The following is a 21,207-nucleotide window of genomic DNA, read 5'->3' as shown; positions in this document are numbered from 1 at the left end:
ACACCAGAGTGTAACCGCTAACCTGTCCCCCTGCAATTGAACCGCTCATTACACCTGCCCCAAGCAATAGGAAGAATAGGATTCCACCAGCTGGTCACAGGCTTTGCATTTTTCTTTTTTTGTATTGGCTGCCCTCTAGTGTTCATATATTGTATTACCAACCCCCCCCCCACACATATTTTTTACTTCTTTTTTTAAACACAGTCGACTCATATGCTCTGTTAGATATTGTTTTATTGTATTGCATTGGTTACAAAATGAATGGTTTTGTGTTCCTGCATTCTTTCCATTCAGTTGTAACGCTGAAGCTTCTTGGAAGAAACTCACCGAGAAACCCAAGGTTCAGGTATCGGAGGGGGACAGATTCGGACACAAAGTAGAATTACACATACTGAATGTGACCCAAGTGAATGGAGAATTTCATATACGGTGCTGTGCAAACAATACTGAGGGCTGGGACTGTGAGCAGAACCCCCTTAAACTGGCAGGTGAGTGTGCATATTGTGATACGCATCCTATCAGAACCTGCATATCGTGATACGCATCCTATCAGAACCTGCATATCGTGATACGCATCCTATCAGAACCTGCATATCGTGATACGCATCCTATCAGAACCTGCATATCGTGATACGCATCCTATCAGAACCTGCATATCATGATACGCATCCTATCAGAACCTGCATATCGTGATACGCATCCTATCAGAACCTGCATATCGTGATACGCATCCTATCAGAACCTGCATATCGTGATACGCATCCTATCAGAACCTGCATATCGTGATACGCATCCTATCAGAACCTGCATATCGTGATACGCATCCTATCAGAACCTGCATATCGTGATACGCATCCTATCAGAACCTGCATATCGTGATACGCATCCTATCAGAACCTGCATATCGTGATACGCATCCTATCAGAACCTGCATATCGTGATACGCATCCTATCAGAACCTGCATATCGTGATACGCATCCTATCAGAACCTGCATATCGTGATACGCATCCTATCAGAACCTGCATATCATGATACTCATCCTATCAGAACCTGCATATCGTGATACGCATCCTATCAGAACCTGCATATCGTGATACGCATCCTATCAGAACCTGCATATCGTGATACGCATCCTATCAGAACCTGCATATCGTGATACACATCCTATCAGAACCTGCATATCGTGATACGCATCCTATCAGAACCTGCATATCGTGATACGCATCCTATCAGAACCTGCATATCGTGATACGCATCCTATCAGAACCTGCATATCGTGATACATATCGTACTGGGAGTCTGCATATCATGATGCATATCGCATTAGGGCCTGCATATCATGATATGTATCGTCTTGTGACATTCGTGTATTGATACACCCCTACTGGTGAAGCATGAACTCTTCACACAGCTTTACAGGAATACTTTATACCAGCTGCTATTGAACGTCTTACCTGTTTAATATGTTGTTATATGTGTGCTGGGGGACGCAGCTGGCAAGCTAGCTGTTTAGTTTAGTTTTTGGTTGTTTGGTGGGTGCTGTGTTTTATTCCCATGTCTCTCTGTGTTCACAGTGTCCGCTCCTAAGCCCCATGTGAGTGACCAGTCTTTGTACTATGCAGCCCTGGGGTTCTGTGTACCTGCGCTCGTGTGCATAGTGTGTTTAACGTACTACAACCACAAGAAGGTAAAGCTTTATTTTTTACTTGATTTTAAATAGTTGGGGTGTCCCAATACTCGCACTCGTAACAGCCTTTAAGAAGTATTTATCGGCAGGTATTCAGTAAATCTGTTCATTAACATGTTGATTTCAAAACAAGAAAAGCTGTCCTTCCCTCGCCTTTACAATTGCATATCAATGCATGGCAATTGACTTCCATGTTGAGTGTTTTAAAAGCTGATTGGAAGTGAATTTTCCTCTCATCCAGGGCGTGACATTTTACAGCCATACCAAGGCTGTAAACTGACAATATCAGCACACCCCTATAAAAGAATCTAAACTCTCACTGTCATTTTAAAATTCCTACTAATCATTTACCATTGTTTCCCCCGTCTCTTTCCCTCTGTCTTCCGTTTATCTAAAGAAACCGAAATATGAGAGCCAGTTGAAAATGGTCCAGTTGTTAGGACCCTCAGACAACGACTACATATACATTGATTTCAGTCACGTTGAGTATGATCAGAAATGGGAGTTCCCCAGAGAAAACTTGGAAATCGGTAAGAAGATCAGCCATTTGAAAAGATCTAATATGAACCTCTAGTGATAGCTTGTCTGTTGAAATTAAAAAGCTCTATTCAGCCCTGTGATTGGGTGTAACTCACGATGCAAGGAGATTCCGGGTGCACTGATAGGCTGCATCCGTCATGCATGCCCAACTTCATGCAATCATATCAGAGCTGGCTGTAAAAAACACAAGCAGATTGTACAATCAATTTGATCAGCTTTTAGAAATGGAAATCGCAAACCCACGGGATGAGCCTAACTTAGCATATTCATCGCAGGCCTGTGCAGCTCTAACATCTGATTCGCTTGAGCATGAGCTGCTCAGAATGTGCTCTGCAAGAACGCAGCCAGTATGTGCGGCTGTGTTCATGGCTATTAGAGTACCCTGGTTTAAAAGTGAAAATCCTGTGTCTCATGCAGTGCCAGTGGGATTGAGTGAGGATGGTTCTGCACAACTAAGCTACGCTACACGTGATACTTTACATCATCACCCAGGCTGATTGTGGGGAAGTGAAGCAGGGAAGCATATCAATGTGGCACAGGCTTCTGTGCACAATGCTTCACCTATGGGCTTCAGAGCACAATGCTTCACCTATGGGCTTCAGAGCACAATGCTTCACCTATGGGCTTCAGAGCACAATGCTTCACCTATGGGCTTCAGTGCACAATGCTTCACCTGTGGGCTTCAGTGCACAATGCTTCACCTGTGGGCTTCAGTGCACAATGCTTCACCTATGGGCTTCAGAGCACAATGCTTCACCTGTGGGCTTCAGAGCACAATGCTTCACCTATGGGCTTCAGAGCACAATGCTTCACCTATGGGCTTCAGTGCACAATGCTTCACCTATGGGCTTCAGAGCACAATGCTTCACCTATGGGCTTCAGTGCACAATGCTTCACCTATGGGCTTCAGTGCATGATGCTTCACCTATGGGCTTCAGTGCACAGTGAACGCTAATATGCTCGATCCCCAGCATTCTCTTCTATGGTAATTTTATAAGAAAGGCAAATAATATACAACTGTTACTACTACTAACAAGCATGTGGTATGACTGAGTGTGCACAAAATCCTGGTCCTTTTTGCAAAAGAGCCTAAAAAAAGAAGACACAAAACATAGCTGTAATTGCCGGCACCTCCCCCTGTACAATACAATTGTGGAGTGATCTAAAGTAACCCTGTTCTGTGCTGCTCAGGTAAAGAGCTTGGCTCCGGAGCCTTTGGGAAGGTGGTGGAGGCTACAGCCTACGGAATCAGCAAGACAGGCGTCTCGGAGCAAGTGGCTGTCAAAATGCTCAAAGGTAAATGAACACATTAGATACAGATGTGTAATGCAAACAGGCTTTTAAAAGCAGATCCACTTCTTTACAATGTCAATGGCAGCCCTGCCTGAACTCACATTGAAAAGTCGCCTGTTCCCCTCAAGGTCTGCTTTAGATTCTCCTGCTTCCACTGCCTCTACAACGAAGGAAACTGTGAAGAAGCTCAACGAGCGCAGCAACGCAGATTTCAGACCCCAAAGAGAAACCTGTACAATTCGTTACACTTTGATAACTTTGCATCCTGCCTTTGTGTACCTGACCTGTCATCATTTTATAATGCTACCCTTAAACGTTAATAACAGTAACTTCAGTCTTGCGTTTCTACTCCATGTCCTGATCCAGCTACTTTATATGTGCTTTCCCATTCACAAGGTGCACTTGTGTCTCTATCTTCAGAAGTCTAGTTGTGATGCAATCTGGTATATTCTGTAGTGCACATGATGCTCACAAGCTTAGCAGAATCAACGTGTCTTCTGCTTGGCTTCAATCTGTTCTTTAAATGTTGTGAACTTGTTTTGTGTGCTGAAGCCAATCAATAACATGGCCGTGTTGTTTGTCTACAGCCTTCTGCAGGTCCAAGTCAGCCCTTTTTTCAATGTGTTGCCTCCTGCTCTCTGAGCTACACAACATGGATACATTTCAGATGGGTATTTATAACCAAATGCATGAGTTATCATGTGTATCTACAGAGTGCAGATGTATTACAGCACCCCATTGCTTCTGTTGTTGTGCATATGAAATCTAATCACTGCAACTGAAAATCTTGGAAAGTTGTCAAAACAGGTAAATTAGTGGTGGTTTAATGTAATTGATGACTTTAATAGGCCACACTTGCAATTCATTTAAAATATTAAGAGAAAAGGAACACAGAGCCACAAATGGTTAAATGCATGAGACTTTTTAGAAGTTGTTTAAGATGCCTAATTAAAGCACAAAGCGGTCAAACATTTTCACACGAGTGCCTATTGTTTCTATATCACTGATTACTGACTGTAAATTCTCACCCCCAGTGGTTTTCATGCAGGTAGGTATATAAAGGATATAAATGAGGTGTTTTGAGGTGTTCTAATACATTTGCACACTACTGTATATGTACTGTGATCTTAGCTGTTTGTGCATGATTCAAATTCCTTTTTCCCTTCACTTTAAGTCCAATTCCATCAGCTTTTAAACACTTCATGCAGCTTATCCCTTGCAAGAATTTACTATGGTAAAAGCAAAGTGTAATAAAGCACAGCGAAAGCATGGTACAGCAAAGGTAAGCATTGTAAAGCCCAGAGAGGTATGGTACAGCATAATAAAAAACATGGCAAACTATGGTAAACCCATGGGGAAAGCGTGGGAAAACTGCTAAATAACGAGAACATTTACATGGTTAACCTTTTAGAATGCATGTACGGTATAGGTTGAAACTGAAATAGCATGTTATACTTTTAAAGTAGCAAGCTAAATGTATTCTGTATTAGAAATGATTTATTGGGGGTTGGTCTAGTGAGATGCAGGCACAGCGTTCTCAGGGACATGCTGAATTTAATGGCGTAACTCTCGCTTACAATGATGAAAATGAGCACCGTACTCAAGCTGGATTTAAACAGCTCATTCACAGACCACAGCACAGTGCTTTCACCACCTGCATTGAACACAGTGCAATCCCAAAACCACATGGAATTCCACTGCCCTGGAAACTCCACATTCTGTTCTGTGTTCTATTTGCATGTGATTCTGATGCGGGCTTGTCAAACACAGTCCGGCCCCGTTTCCACTACACTGACACACAGACCCACAGGGAATGGGGCTTTTGGACTCACGCTGGTTTGCTTTTCACTCTGACGCAGAGAAATTCCAGCCTTCTGAAAAGGAAGCTTTGATGTCTGAGCTCAAGATGATGACGCATATCGGGACCCATGAAAACATTGTGAACCTGCTGGGGGCGTGCACTGTGACGGGTAAGAAAGACCTTTATACAGGGGTCCATCGTGCCCTGCGCCTGGCAGGCTCCCATTTGAACTAGCTGAGAGGAAGCGAAATCAAGAGATTATTTAACCCTAACCTTAGCCCCTTTTTGAAAATTAGACCAATTTTTGGAATGTAGCCCCGTTTTTTGGAAATTTGCCCCGTTTTTGTAAAAGTAAACTTAATCTTAACAATAACAATATTTTCAGAGCAAAGGAGAAAAAAAAAAAGTTGCTGATTTTTCAAAACTAGAACCGAACAACGTAAGTATTGCTATTCATACCCTTATAAGAACTACATAGCTGTTTTCTTCTCAGTTTTGTATCATTTGCATGGAATTTTCTCTTTTTAAAAAACAGGAGTTCATTAAAGACTGGAGTAAACACTTTGAAAATATGCCCCGTAACGTCAGTCTCAGCTATGTTACATCCCTGATCTTTTGCTATGTAGAGCAGGGCTGTCCAATCCCAGTCCTGACTTCAGAGTCTGGATGGAGCTTCAGTTAAACAATTTAGAACAGGGTTGGAACAAAGACCAGGACTGGAAGGACCAACTTTGAACACCCCTTGTGTAGCTGTTTTATGAGTAGTTTGGAAAGAAACACATGTTATTTTTGTTATTAATAATGTAGTTAGAGGCTAACTCGACTGGGAATGAGGCCTTCTCATCCTATACTGCCAAACTGGCAATAAAGTGTATGTGGCTTCCTGTGTGAGGAAACTAAACTAGCCGCATTTAAATCAAACAATCCCAACGTAACTAACTCTTTACTAGAGTTGATTTTCTTCTCAGTAAGCGTCTGTTGAAGTGCTCCATGTGTTTTGCTGTTCTTGTTCCGTTGCAGGTCCAGTGTACTTGATCTTTCAGTACTGTCCATATGGTGACCTTCTCAATTACCTGAGGATCAACAGGGAACAATTTCACAAGACGCTGACCGACGTCTTCACTCAGAATCATTTCAGCTTGTATCACAATTTTCAGCCGGACCACACTTTCAGGTACAGCTGCCAGATTCACCTCATCAGTCCTCTTTTTTTCTTTAAGCCCGCACTCTCTTTGCAAACAAACCACACGTTCTCTTTTCCCCCAAACTCCAGGGATGGAAGTTTTACACACAGCGGATCGTACGTCCCGATGCACAGGATTAGAGACACTGCATCTACCGAAGAGTCTGATATACTCCTCAGTGCCAGTGACCCTGCACACTGTGCTTGCCATGGTGAGGGCTGCTTGCTTATTTGATTGCTACTGGCTTCAAAGGTTTTAGAAGCAGGGGTATTAGCCCCCCACTCTGCCTCTTTTTCTTGCAGAGGAGTGTGATTCCAACTATCAAAACACCAGGAAGAATCTGGATGAAGAATTGCATGTGCTCACCTTCGAGGACCTCCTGAGCTTCTCCTATCAAGTCGCTAAAGGGATGGAGTTCCTGACTGAAAGAAACGTAGGTCATCTTATTTCAATATGAGCACCCCTTGGTCCAGGGATCAAATGAACCAGTGTACTAGAGGCTGGGGGTTCTAGGGTCCCCGAGTGGCAGCCCTGGTAAAAGCACGGCCGTGTGGTGTGCAGGGCAAGTCGTACAGTTAGGGGAGCGCAGGTTTGCTGGTTGTGCAAGGTTGCCAGTCTTCGCTGGGGATTCAGGAAGGAGCTTCGCATTGGCCTTGGCACTTCCAAAGGTCAGGGAGGCAAACCCGGCAGGGACTGTTTCCCCTCATTGCGCTACCGGTCAGGCATCTAGTGAGCTGAGCGGACACCTGCAGGGCTGGCCTTTCTCCTCCACAGGCTGGGGGTTAAGTGGAGTAGCTATACTGCATTATTGTTCCATGGGCCTGCATACATCCAGTGCTATAAACCCAACAGCTTTTATCTAACACTTTCAGTGACGAGGGGCCTGTTTCCATTGTGTTTTTCAGTGTATTCACAGAGATCTCGCAGCAAGAAACGTGCTGGTGACCCACGAGAAGGTGGTGAAGATCGGAGACTTTGGATTGGCCAGAGACATCATGAATGATTCCAATTACATCGTCAAGGGCAACGTAAGTTTGTAGTCATTGACAGTAAATATTGTTGAACTTGTGTCAAGTCTCTAGCGTTAAGAAGGCATTAGCCAAAACGCTGGTCTACTTAACTCAGGTATTTTTATATTGTAATATTTTTATATTGTAATATTATAATATTTTCATATTTTATATTTTCATATTTTTATATTTTCATATTTTCTCTACACCGCGAAACTAACTGTCTGCCATCTTCCTTGCATTCCCGTGTTTTGTTTTTTTGTTTTTTTAGTTTTGCTTCCTGGTCTTGAGAAATCATGTGATATTGTGACCTTTCAACTCTCCTGACTCCATCTGCTTCTATACTATACCATGAAACTATTTAACCATGTAAATAGTTATTTAACCCCTTAAATAGAGGCGTGTCTAGCTATGATTCTTTATTAACTTGCCTCACAACGACAGCTTCAAGCCCACATGCGAAGCGCTCCTGTGTTATTAACGGGGTAAGCTATTGATTCCCTGATGTTAAGTATTGCCCTGTTTCTGACACACAGGCTCGGCTGCCTGTTAAGTGGATGTCTCCTGAGAGCTTGTTTGAAGGCCTGTACACTGTTCAGAGCGATGTCTGGTCTTATGGGATACTGCTGTGGGAAATATTCTCTCTTGGTAAACTATTATGTTTGTGTTTTTTAACAATTAACTGTAAAGTTTGAAACCCTTAAATGGTAAACTATAGCATTGATTTTGACATAAAAAGTCTCATCATTTACAGTATCCTGATGCGTTTTAAACCACAGTAATGAAATACTGAATGTGAAAATGACTGTACATTTTTAAATAAATACAAAAGCAGAATGTAAATATGACTTAATAAATACTAAATCAATGTTTGACTTGTGTCTCAGGTTTGAACACTGATTCTGTTCAATTCAGAGTTTCATCCGTAATAACAATGAATGCCTGTGCTATTCTAACCTTAACTCCGATTCTCATCTAGGTGTTAATCCGTACCCTGGGATTCAGGTAGATCAAAGCTTCTACAAGCTCATTCAGAATGGATTTAAAATGGAGCAGCCGTATTATTCCACAGAGAGTGTGTAAGTCTCCCCACAGTCCAGCTTCCCATTGCTTCTATCTCTGGCTGCAGATAACACTGCTGCATACTGGAACTTACTGTAAAGAGATGTAGATCTCGCTCTCAGAATGTCAGTGACAAAGGGTTCTAAACATTTACACCACATCTATTTAGCAGATTAAACACGTCGCCATCAGCTTTTCATCTGTTTGTTATTTACAGTGCCTTGCGAAAGTATTCGGCCCCCTTGAACTTTTCGACCTTTTGCCACATTTCAGGCTTCAAACATAAAGATATGAAACTGTAATTTATTGTGAAGAATCAACAACAAGTGGGACACAATCATGAAGTGGAACGAAATTTATTGGATATTTCAAACTTTTTTAACAAATAAAAAACGGAAAAATTGGGCGTGCAAAATTATTCAGCCCCTTTACTTTCAGTGCAGCAAACTCTCTCCAGAAGTTCAGTGAGGATCTCTGAATGATCCAATGTTGACCTAAATGACTAATGATGATAAATAGAATCCACCTGTGTGTAATCAATTCTCCGTATAAATGCACCTGCACTGTGATAGTCTCAGAGGTCCGTTTAAAGCGCAGAGAGCATCATGAAGAACAAGGAACACACCAGGCAGGTCCGAGATACTGTTGTGGAGAAGTTTAAAGCCGGATTTGGATACAAAAAGATTTCCCAAGCTTTAAACATCCCAAGGAGCACTGTGCAAGCGATAATATTGAAATGGAAGGAGTATCAGACCACTGCAAATCTACCAAGACCTGGCCGTCCCTAAACTTTCAGCTCATACAAGGAGAAGACTGATCAGAGATGCAGCCAAGAGGCCCATGATCACTCTGGATGAACTGCAGAGATCTACAGCTGAGGTGGGAGACTCTGTCCATAGGACAACAATCAGTCGTATACTGCACAAATCTGGCCTTTATGGAAGAGTGGTAAGAAGAAAGCCATTTCTTAAAGATATCCATAAAAAGTGTCGTTTACAGTTTGCCACAAGCCACCTCGGAGACACACCAAACATGTGGAAGAAGGTGCTCTGGTCAGATGAAACCAAAATCGAACTTTTTGGCAACAATGCAAAACGTTATGTTTGGCGTAAAAGCAACACAGCTCATCACCCTGAACACACCATCCCCACTGTCAAACATGGTGGTGGCAGCATCATGGTTTGGGCCTGCTTTTCTTCAGCAGGGACAGGGAAGATGGTTAAAATTGATGGGAAGATGGATGGAGCCAAATACAGGACCATTCTGGAAGAAAACCTGATGGAGTCTGCAAAAGACCTGAGACTGGGACGGAGATTTGTCTTCCAACAAGACAATGATCCAAAACATAAAGCAAAATCTACAATGGAATGGTTCACAAATAAACATATCCAGGTGTTAGAATGGCCAAGTCAAAGTCCAGACCTGAATCCAATCGAGAATCTGTGGAAAGAACTGAAAACTGCTGTTCACAAATGCTCTCCATCCAACCTCACTGAGCTCGAGCTGTTTTGCAAGGAGGAATGGGCAAAAATTTCAGTCTCTCGATGTGCAAAACTGATAGAGACATACCCCAAGCGACTTACAGCTGTAATCGCAGCAAAAGGTGGCGCTACAAAGTATTAACTTAAGGGGGCTGAATAATTTTGCACGCCCAATTTTTCAGTTTTTTATTTGTTAAAAAAGTTTGAAATATCCAATAAATTTCGTTCCACTTCATGATTGTGTCCCACTTGTTGTTGATTCTTCACAAAAAATTACAGTTTCATATCTTTATGTTTGAAGCCTGAAATGTGGCAAAAGGTCGCAAAGTTCAAGGGGGCCGAATACTTTCGCAAGGCACTGTAATGTATTTATAAGTGTTTGGTGGTTACTTCTAATCAATTTGACAGTGTATTATCTCTTGTGCTCTTTGTATGACAGACCGACTCGCTTTGCTCTAGGGCCTGACCCTTAATAAACTGACATCATGTGCATGCTCTGTGATTCAATAGGGCTGTTTCCACGGAAATGATTATTAACCAGGGGCACTAACTAATGTCACGTACAGAGATTTTAAAGACTAAATAATAATAAACACACAACTAAACTATCCTCCTGATCCTGACTCATCAAATCAAGATGTTAATATGCAGAAAGTGGCGACAGTTGGACGATTCGATTTTTTCTGCTGTTTTAATATGACATTCCCTTCACTGATCATGCCAATGTGCTCCTCTGTAAACAGCTACCAGGTGATGCAGTCTTGTTGGACCCTGGACGCTAGGAAAAGACCTGGTTTCTCCCAGATTGTTTCCTTCATGGAGAGTCAGCTGTCTGATGCAGAAGCAGCGGTAGGTGCATCAGAAATCTCTCTGCATCTCTTCTGCACTGATTCATGAAAATGAAATCTCTCTGCATCTCTTCTGCACTGATTCATGAAAATGAAATCTCTCTGCATCTCTTCTGCACTGATTCATGAAAATGAAATCTCTCTGCATCTCTTCTGCACTGATTCATGAAAATGAAATCTCTCTGCATCTCTTCTGCACTGATTCATGGAAATGAAATCTCTCTGCATCTCTTCTGTACTGATTCATGAAAATGAAATCTCTCTGCATCTCTTCTGCACTGATTCATGAAAATGAAATCTCTCTGCATCTCTTCTGCACTGATTCATGAAAATGAAATCTCTCTGCATCTCTTCTGCACTGATTCATGAAAATGAAATCTCTCTGCATCTCTTCTGCACTGATTCATGAAAATGAAATCTCTCTGCATCTCTTCTGTACTGATTCATGAAAATGAAATCTCTCTGCATCTCATCTGCACTGATTCATGAAAATGAAATCTCTCTGCATCTCTTCTGTACTGATTCATGAAAATGAAATCTCTCTGCATCTCTTCTGTACTGATTCATGAAAATGAAATCTGCATCTCTTCTGCACTGATTCATGAAAATGAAATCTCTCTGCATCTCTTCTGTACTGATTCATGAAAATGAAATCTCTCTGCATCTCTTCTGTACTGATTCATGAAAATGAAATCTCTCTGCATCTCTTCTGCACTGATTCATGAAAATGAAATCTCTCTGCATCTCTTCTGTACTGATTCGTGAAAATGAAATCTCTCTGCATCTCTTCTGCACTGATTCGTGAAAATGAAATCTCTCTGCATCTCATCTGCACTGATTCGTGAAAATGAAATCTCTCTGCATCTCTTCTGCACTGATTCATGAAAATGAAATCTCTCTGCATCTCTTCTGCACTGATTCGTGAAAATGAAATCTCTCTGCATCTTTTCTGCACTGATTCGTGAAAATGAAATCTCTCTGCATCTCTTCTGCACTGATTCGTGAAAATGAAATCTCTCTGCATCTCTTCTGCACTGATTCGTGAAAATGAAATCTCTCTGCATCTCTTCTGCACTGATTCGTGAAAATGAAATCTCTCTGCATCTCTTCTGCACTGATTCGTGAAAATGAAATCTCTCTGCATCTCTTCTGCACTGATTCGTGAAAATGAAATCTCTCTGCATCTCTTCTGCACTGATTCGTGAAAATGAAATCTCTCTGCATCTCTTCTCCACTGATTCGTGAAAATGAAATCTCTCTGCATCTCTTCTGCACTGATTCGTGAAAATGAAATCTCTCTGCATCTCTTCTGTACTGATTCGTGAAAATGAAATCTCTCTGCATCTCTTCTGCACTGATTCGTGAAAATGAAATCTCTCTGCATCTCTTCTGTACTGATTCATGAAAATGAAATCTCTCTGCATCTCTTCTGCACTGATTCATGAAAATGAAATCTCTCTGCATCTCTTCTGCACTGATTCATGAAAATGAAATCTCACTGCATCTCTTCTGCACTGATTCATGAAAATGAAATCTCTCTGCATCTCTTCTGCACTGATTCATGAAAATGAAATCTCTCTGCATCTCTTCTGCACTGATTCATGAAAATGAAATCTCTCTGCATCTCTTCTGTACTGATTCATGAAAATGAAATCTCTCTGCATCTCTTCTGCACTGATTCATGAAAATGCATAATGTAACAGGACAGAGTCTGGGCGCAAACCGGCGACTGCAAGCGATCTCTAACAGAGATGTAAGGTAACAGTGTACACCTAATAAACTAATACATTAATACGTTGTGTGTCTCTTATTATATATAATTAATAAAACACATTGAAATAAGGTCTGTAGTAGAGCAGGACTGTGAGTTTTATGGATCAGACCCCTTTCGGTATATATAACCAACATAAAGCAGTGCAGTTCTCTTTATCAGCACATTGGCTGAGATCCCTCTTTCTTCTCTTCAGCTTTATCAAACCCCCCCAAGGAAAGACAGACTCAGATCCAGCTCTGATTACAAGAACGCACCAGCCAACTGCAGCACAGAGGAGGAAGCCCTGTAAACCAAAGGGACCGGCGAGACAGTGACAGAGCTGGGGGATAGCGAATGAAGAGCCTGCTCTTTTGTGGGAGCCTCCATCCACATCCACTCTCAGCTCCCTCATAACAGAAGGGGACCCCTCTGGGACAAATCCTACTTTCCCAAATCAATCCTTCTCACATTCGTCACAGAAATGACACAGCCTTGTGAAGTTCACAACTATTTCAAAGTTTAGATTATAAAAAAAGATTAAAGAAAGAATACCAAGGGAGGGGTGAAAAGAGTAATGACGTGGGGTGTGGAATCGATTTCACATGTTTAGAGACCACTCCACGTGACACATATATGTCAGAATTTTAAACATACCGTTAAATATTTTACGGTAATTTACAGTCAAATTGTGTTAGCTTAAGATGTGACATTATTTATTTTTAGTTTTGTTTTAAACACAGAAAAGAGGAATGATGTTTGCTGCAACCCTAACCCAATTTTCTTTTAAGGTAAACGGAAGTAGATTCAGTGGTCCTGGATTAAATCAAAATGATGGCACAGCAACAGTCATTCTATGTACAGCTATGGTGGTGCTATAAAGTTTGATTTAATTCAGCTAGAAACAGCGTATTCAAACAGCATTCATCTACAGCAGTAATGCATTCAGTTAAAAAAACAGGATGCTAAGCTTTTGTTCAGTTTACAGATATTGCATGTCATTTAATTAGATTGATTGATTACATACTGCCAGCTATAAGCTATTTGCACATGCTCAGATGTAGAAAGCATTGGAGAAACAGACTCTCTTTTTTCACTTCGGTGAATGCATTACAGCATTGTATAGTTTTTTTAACCCAGTAATACCCAAGCATTTCTGAAGAGATGAAAAGCCACTACATGTATGTAACTGAATTCCATTTCTTGTATGAAACACAATTCCTGTCCGGCAACACATAATTCTGCATATGAATAATTCAGGCTTGTGAGGCTGGATTTAAAAATAATAACATAGAGGGGTGGGTAAGCATTGGATCACATGAGATACAGAAATGAGCATCACAGGGTTAAAGCCATAATAAACACAACACAGAGGAAGGCTTTTGTAGTATTGAAGACATACAGAAAACGAAAACAGCTGTAACATTGAATTGATATTTTTTAAATTTTATTTCATAACATTATTATTATGCAATCGTTTCATGCAATAGTAACAGTCTTCATTAACAGCCAGCTTGTACTAAATATCACAATTGTATCATTTGTTTAAAAAATGCATTTAAGTTATTTGCTTTACACATTTCAACTATTTTAAAGGTTTTATTAAAAACCATTAGGCTGCCGTTAGAACAAGCATGTCCTTGACATTCATGGAAACTAGAAGCGTCGGTAACATGTTCCTTTGATATACAGCATGGCCTGTTCATTGCAATCGGAGAAGCTGTTCTCATGACATATTTAAAGATGTAAGCCTGACATACAGAGAGCCAGACAGCCTCCGCAGACCTCCAGATTATAATGGACTAAATAATGTGTTCTAAAGAATGTCCTCAGATACTTCCATCACAATTCTCCGGTTGATATGCAAAACTCCAAAATAACGTACAGAGAGACAGTGGGACAGACAGACCAACAGACTCCAAATACCCCGAGATCATGATACATTATACAACTTGAGCTAAACAAGGTCCTTGGAAAGTTTCAAACTCCCAGACATAGGAGGGCGTCCCTCAAACCACTGCATTAGAAAAAGAGGTATAAGCTTGGGTTACAATTATAAAAGCCCTTTTACGTTAGTAAGTATGTGTTGCCTTTTGAAATCAATTGTAAATAGAGTTGTGTTGCCCTTTATATATATATATATATATATATATATATATATATATATATATATATATATATATATATATATATATATATATATATTTGTTATTAACTTGTCAGTAAAAAAAATAAGCCTCTATGTGCATGTGTTTGAATGGATGCTTTCTGATGGGGTTCATTAAATTTCGGTCTGCCCGGTTATTTGAATAGCAGCCATGGGGCCATTGTGACTCTTTTAAAACACTTACAGTAGAGTCATGCAATCCACGAGACTCTAATAAATCCACTCTGTTTTTCTGTAGTGTGTAGTCTCTTGTATGAGATTACCGTGCATTGTATTGGAAGGAACACAGGCGCACTCTCCTACAGCTCTGACCTAAACTGTCTGCACCACGCTATAGAATTAACACATTTTGCTTCATAAAGTCGAATTAAACCTGCTGAATATTGTTACATTAACATTGAATTGCATACCGCTTTGTAGTTTCCCATATACTTAACAAAAAAAATGATAAAAAATGGAAAAATGTGACATTTCCAAATCTAACATAAACATTGTACTACTATTATGGCTATTATGACTTTTGCGATGTCATTTAGTAGTTTCTTTGATTACATGATGTTAAAAATAAAGATCTAAATGATGTTCACACACACACACACACACACACACACACACACACACACACACACACACACACACACACACATATATATATATTGCTTTAAAGAAAATACAGGATCCACTGCCAGAAGTCTTGTTCTGTTTTATATTCCGTTTTTAAACTGTTTTACTGTCATGTATTTAAATCAATTGTCAAACTATTTCAAACATATTAATTCAACGGTGCAGTTTGTTTTTATTGTTAATATGTATCAGTATTGTTGTTATTATTATTGTTATTGATGCTATTATTGTTACGTACTTTTTGTAATCAATCATTAATACTTTTTATTTTTTATTTTAATCTACTCCATCTATGCGCAGTGTGTGGTTATGCCTGGACACTGCTGGGTAGACAGCGTGGGCAGAACGTTCTGTAAGACTTTCCATTGCACCGATAGGAACAGACTCAGTCCATGTATAGGAGAGATGCATTTACTGTGGTCCATTAAGCCTTCTCGCGCAATAGATTAACGATACAGACTCGCTATTCTCACCTGACCAGCATTGCAGACAAATGCTACCAGAACCGATAATGGTGTTTAAATAACGACACTGTCAGCTGCATAAACACGCAACAGAACCGGATGTCCCGGTTATTGTGGGGTTAAAGGCAGCGTGAAGAGCCAGCCTCCTGCTAATCACGATCGAAATACTATACTGTACTCTCTGCCTGGAACCCGCTTTGTTTACTTATGAGTTCAGAGCAAGGACCTGGGGGTCTGTTTGAAAAACCAGCCGCTGAACCTTTGTGTTATTCTGTACTTCGATCTCATTGTCAACAGTATCTGCTCATTGTACCGTATCTGCTGGGTACAGTGTGCAGCATGGATGTGCAGACCGTGAATTCTATGACTTGTGAAGAGTTTGTGTGTGTTTTTGGGAATGTTGTTGAGAGATGTCCTCTGATCGCCGCTGCGCTGTGGTCCCGGAGACCCTTCTCAAGCACTCTGGAGCTGGAAAATGGATTCAATGAATTTATTGATAGCCTGTCGATCGAAGGTAAAATTGTTTTTTTTTTAAATACGTATAAACACTCCGTCGCTTATTTCCAGATTGTTTTGTGCCTTTAAAATATCGGCCGCAAAACCGTAATGAATTCCGGCTGAACCCCACAGGAATAACACCTGAATATCTTCTGCACGTCCTGTCCGAGTTGTGATGTAATTCACTGCCCCGCTCACCCCTACGGGTAATTGAATCCACGTGAATTCAGAACTCAGTGACGTGTGGGCGATATGCAGGTGTTATTCCTGAGGGATTCCGACCGAATTACTGAAGAATGTGTTGCTAGTTTTTGGGGAACATTCGTTTGGTGTTTGTTTGAAGTGATTCAGCTTTTGTTTTTAGTGTAAGGTTCTGACTCCTTGCTTCACTGTATGCGTGTGTGTGTGTGTGTTGTGAAGCTACTCGACCATTGCCCAATACAAAGTTAACTTTCAAAAGAATGTAGGTTAAACTATTACTTGAGGCGTGATTCGTGAAGAGGCGTGATCACGACCGCACCCAACTTCAATCTGCCTGCTGTAACCGGGGGGTGGGGTTGAGCCGTATGCATGGTTTGTCAAAATTATTTCAAAACTAACACGAAGGCTGCGCACGTTTGAGATTTAATTTTTTTCTATCAGTGTATAAAACAATAAGATGTGCAACAAATAGGTTTTTGATTCACAATTAACTGCACAACACATTTTGCAGATGACATTCAAAAGCAACTGTTTTACATGTTTACTTTAAATGACTGTCGTTTTTTTTTTCTATCTGCAGCTTCATTTATTGGAAATGTAGCCAAACTGGAACGGCAGCATTGTTTTGTATATAATTGGGCGTTTTTCTGCTTTAATTCAAAGACGGGATGATTAGCCTTCATATGTAACATTTGAGTTGCTTTTCTAGGGATCAAGTCATTTTGTTTATTAATGTAACACATAAATAAACACCCTTCTCCCTTAGATTTCCTCCCGTGTTTTCGCAGCATCGGATATTGAGATTCCTTCTTAAAAGCAATACAGTATGTGCAAGCCTAGATCGTTACAATGTGCACTGTTGTAAAGCGTCTCCGGAAAGCTCTGAAACTGCCCAGGCGTTGCACTTGCGTGTGTGTAACGCTAGATGTCAGTGTTGTATAACTTTCGAATCGTTTTGCTGCTTGGTATTTCTTGTGTGTTTCAGTTTCGCAATCCAAACTCTCCAAAGTATTAACTCTCAAAGTAGGGGAATATGCTAATATGAATACAGCTAAAACCTAAATTATTCAGAATCCATGATAATGCTTCTCAAAACTCTAAGTAAATAGTGAAATACGAATTACTCTCTGTTCTTAGTATTATGGGTTATTTTAATAGCTAGAGCAGTTTTTATAAAATATAAAACTATATTCAAAATATGTTTTTTGCTGTTATTTTGAACATATTTATTTTACAGGACACACTACAGTTGATGTATTTAAGTATAAGAACGTGTTTAGAATACAAAGGCATTTTTTTCCAGTGTACAGAACCAGGGTTTTCTCAGGGACAGTTATTGTAATAAAGAATGTTTCATCATTCTGGGTGAGAATGGGTTCACAGTTAAACTAAAGGGTTCTAGAAGCATGGGCTGATGCACAATGCAGTGATTCTTTTAGAGTGGTTCTAGAACTCAAAAAACCAGGAAGCTACCAAATAATTCTACGAGTCACTGAATAGGTTTGATGTGTTTGTCTAAACAATGTGCAGATATGTGCCTCACATCCCTGTGTGTGCATGCTTAATATCTGAAATATTGTTTGACCCTGTTTTTTTTTTTAAATGGGTAATTATTGACCAATGATTATAGACAGGCAGGCAGGCAGACAGACAAACAGACAGATAGATAGATAGATAGATAGATAGATAGATAGATAGATAGATAGATAGATAGATAGATAGATAATATTATTACATTAGGTTTATTTCAGTTGATTTGTTTAATATTTAAAATAGGATTACAATATATATATTTTAATATATAAAACACATATAAAGTGTTGAATACATGTTCATACATTTGTTCTTACATACATTTCCATAGAGTTTATTCATATGGACATTTTATCACCTATAGTCAACCTCGGCGCTTCCAGTATGTCTGTATGTTTATGAAATCAATATAAAATGTTAGCCTACAGATTTGACATGACATATGTCTATATTTCTCACTGTAATGTTTATTTTGGTAACACTAAGAACTGGAAGCCACTTTTTCAGGAACAGTGGCTTGAAACCTGGTTCCAGGAGACCGGGAGATTTGAAGCCTCTTTGCTGTATCAACCCCAAGTCTTCCCCTGGTGTGCCGTGCAGCGGTCTCCTGAAACCAAGCGTTCCCTCAGCTCTAGCCTCTCAAACAACTGAAATAAACACTATGTGTTTAAAACGTGTTGCATACGAGCTACGTTTCATTCTTAAACAATGAGTATTTTGCAGTGCTGTCCTTCACTTTGTTGATATAATGCATGTCTATATGATGCCATTCCCGCAGGTAAAGAGGGTATACTGAGGTGTCACCCGGATTTAGCAGGAAGGGAGCTGCTTGCGGGCACACTCACAGTGGAGTCCCGAGGAGAGCAAGGCCAGGCCGGGTTGACCTCGCTGAGCTCCGCGGACGCGCTCCGGATGAATCAGCTGAACTCGCAGTACAAGAAACAGTTCGGGTTCCCCTTCGTCATCTGTGCCAGGATGAGTGACAAGGACAGGATCATCCAGCAACTGGAAAGCAGGGTCCGGAACCAACAGCTCCAGGAGCTGCACTGCGGCATAGCAGAGGTTAAAAGCATCTGCCGCCTCAGACTGCAGGACATTTATAACAGAGCTGCGAAATCCACCAAACTGTAAAAAAACAAATCTAGAGCCAAGGCCAAGTAACAATTCATTCATGAACGCTTTCGGCGGAGCAGAACGTTCAGATGGAAAGTGTGCTTTTAAGACTTGTTACAAATAAACTGCAGAAAAAGGTCGTGGTTTTCTATTTTGTTTATGACGTATGAAATGTGTTTCTGGCTTTAAGTGTGTGTGTGTGTGTGGGGGGGGGGGGGGGCGTGTATGTGTGTGTCTGTTCCGTTTTGTTTTGTTGTGTTTTAAATAAGGGAGCTCATTAAAAACACGAATAAACAGTTTAAACAAAAGCAGATCACCGCTTGAAACATAAATGTGTTAGATGATGCTGTGTATTGTTCACTATTGGAGTTGAAATACGTTTATTATATTTATATTTATATATAATATATAGTTTATTATGATTCTCTTTGTTATTTTTCAAGGGTTACGTGGCGTTTATGTGAAGCAGAAATAATAAAGCAATCACATTGGATTTTATTGCCTCATAAAACTAGGTTCAAGTTTTAAAACGTTCTTTGTGGGTAAGGCATGGGCTTGCAGCATATTCCACATTTAGCTAGTTTACATTTTCATTGAATAAAACACCGACTATAATAATAATAATAATAATAATAATAATAATAATAATAATAATAATAATAATAATAATAATAATGATTTGGGCGAGGTAGAGCACAGTTGTTTCCATGGTTTTGATATGAAAGGGGATTCCCGTTTGATCACATTTGCTAACTTGAAACGGTTCTGTTTTGATTGTGTCTTCTTCACTGCGTTGAAGCAGCAGTAACTCCCATAGCAGGTCCAGCTCGTCTCGTTCAAATGCAGTGACGAGCTGGCTGTCTTCATATAGTCATATATTCATCCAAATCACCATTAGCGCAATGTATTCCTCAGAAAGGAGAAAGTTACTAGACCATAACCGTCTAAGGTTGTTCATTCGTTTCTTTTTCGTTTTTGGTGAACTGAAATGGCTTATTATTATTATTATTATTATTATTATTATTATTATTATTATTAGTAGTAGTAGTAGTAGTAGTAGTTTTATTTATATTAGTAGTAGTACTGTAGTACTGTAGTAGTAGTTTTAACATCAGCATAGTCTTTATTTTATTTTTTTGAACGGTGTCACCTTATGACGGTTGTATAGTATACGCATTGGTCCACGTGTTTTATTTAGTTTGTTGTGTGCTTTAGTTCTAAACAGAAGAAAAGCCTACAAATAGATGCTTATCTGTCAAATGTAAACATCGTGATGTTTATTATAGTGACCCGTTTTAGAGTATCTAAAATGCTGCGTTTTAAAGCGACTGCTCACAGTAACAATTCAAACTAGATCATTTTAAAAACAGATGCGACGATTTGTACAATTTCACACATGGGCCTACATTTCTTGTCAATGTCTGGCGGTATACACGCTGTAAGAAGACGTGTATCTCTTGTAACCCCTTGTGTTTGAATTCCTGCACGAATTAAGTAACCAAAGGTCATCAAAGACACATTTAAACGGCTCCAAAGAAATGTTGTGAAGCAACTAATAAATACATAGTAATCATATGCAGAATCATTTTCAGAAACTGACCATTTAAAATCTAACGACATTTTTCAACAGTGCTGTTAGGCCATCCTGGATAAACGAGTTGCACAGTTATACTGCTACTACTAAAACTACTACTACTACGACTACTACTACTACTACTACTACTACTAATACTACTACTACTACTACTACTACTACTACTACTAATACTACTACTACTACTACTACTACTAATAATAATAATAATAATAATAATAATAATAATAATAATAATAATAATAATAATAATAATAATAATAATAATGCCATTCTTCATAATAATACTACATTTGTCAATGAACGATAAAGATTTATAATGTAATCCTTGGGAGTCTGACAACACTGAGCCAAC

General features: G+C 39.8%; 2 protein-coding genes across 6 annotated transcripts in view; both read left to right on the top strand.

Annotated features, from left to right (window-relative positions):
- LOC117407344 (receptor-type tyrosine-protein kinase FLT3-like) overlaps nucleotides 1–14,540 on the top strand; it is a 28,064-nt gene extending 13,524 nt beyond the window's left edge. For 4 of the 5 annotated variants that reach the window (XM_059030703.1, XM_059030702.1, XM_059030705.1 and 1 more), the window contains exons 12-25: nucleotides 295–488; nucleotides 1,577–1,689; nucleotides 2,087–2,219; nucleotides 3,421–3,525; nucleotides 4,110–4,193; nucleotides 5,382–5,492; nucleotides 6,344–6,497; nucleotides 6,597–6,718; nucleotides 6,810–6,940; nucleotides 7,413–7,535; nucleotides 8,054–8,165; nucleotides 8,497–8,596; nucleotides 10,804–10,909; nucleotides 12,876–14,540. In XM_059030703.1, the coding sequence (XP_058886686.1) occupies nucleotides 295–488; nucleotides 1,577–1,689; nucleotides 2,087–2,219; nucleotides 3,421–3,525; nucleotides 4,110–4,193; nucleotides 5,382–5,492; nucleotides 6,344–6,497; nucleotides 6,597–6,718; nucleotides 6,810–6,940; nucleotides 7,413–7,535; nucleotides 8,054–8,165; nucleotides 8,497–8,596; nucleotides 10,804–10,909; nucleotides 12,876–12,971 (1,684 nt within the window). In that variant the 3' untranslated portion in view covers nucleotides 12,972–14,540. The remainder of the gene's footprint in view (nucleotides 1–294; nucleotides 489–1,576; nucleotides 1,690–2,086; nucleotides 2,220–3,420; nucleotides 3,526–4,109; nucleotides 4,194–5,381; nucleotides 5,493–6,343; nucleotides 6,498–6,596; nucleotides 6,719–6,809; nucleotides 6,941–7,412; nucleotides 7,536–8,053; nucleotides 8,166–8,496; nucleotides 8,597–10,803; nucleotides 10,910–12,875) is intronic. The other variant, XM_059030707.1, reaches the window with a different exon arrangement.
- Nucleotides 14,541–16,057: 1,517 nt separating this feature from the next.
- Nucleotides 16,058–19,450, top strand: LOC131738023 (2-oxo-4-hydroxy-4-carboxy-5-ureidoimidazoline decarboxylase-like). The gene is made up of 2 exons (XM_059030701.1): nucleotides 16,058–16,427; nucleotides 18,924–19,450. Exons 1-2 carry the CDS (start codon nucleotides 16,121–16,123, stop codon nucleotides 19,274–19,276), a joined length of 660 nt encoding a protein of 219 aa, XP_058886684.1. The 5' UTR covers nucleotides 16,058–16,120; the 3' UTR covers nucleotides 19,277–19,450.
- The last annotated feature ends 1,757 nt before the right edge of the window (nucleotides 19,451–21,207 follow it).

Source organism: Acipenser ruthenus, chromosome 9 (assembly GCF_902713425.1).
Source record: "Acipenser ruthenus chromosome 9, fAciRut3.2 maternal haplotype, whole genome shotgun sequence".
Lineage (NCBI taxonomy): Eukaryota > Metazoa > Chordata > Actinopteri > Acipenseriformes > Acipenseridae > Acipenser > Acipenser ruthenus.
The sequence above is the reverse complement of the archived record's forward strand: the minus strand, read 5'-3'. Positions and strand labels throughout refer to the sequence as shown.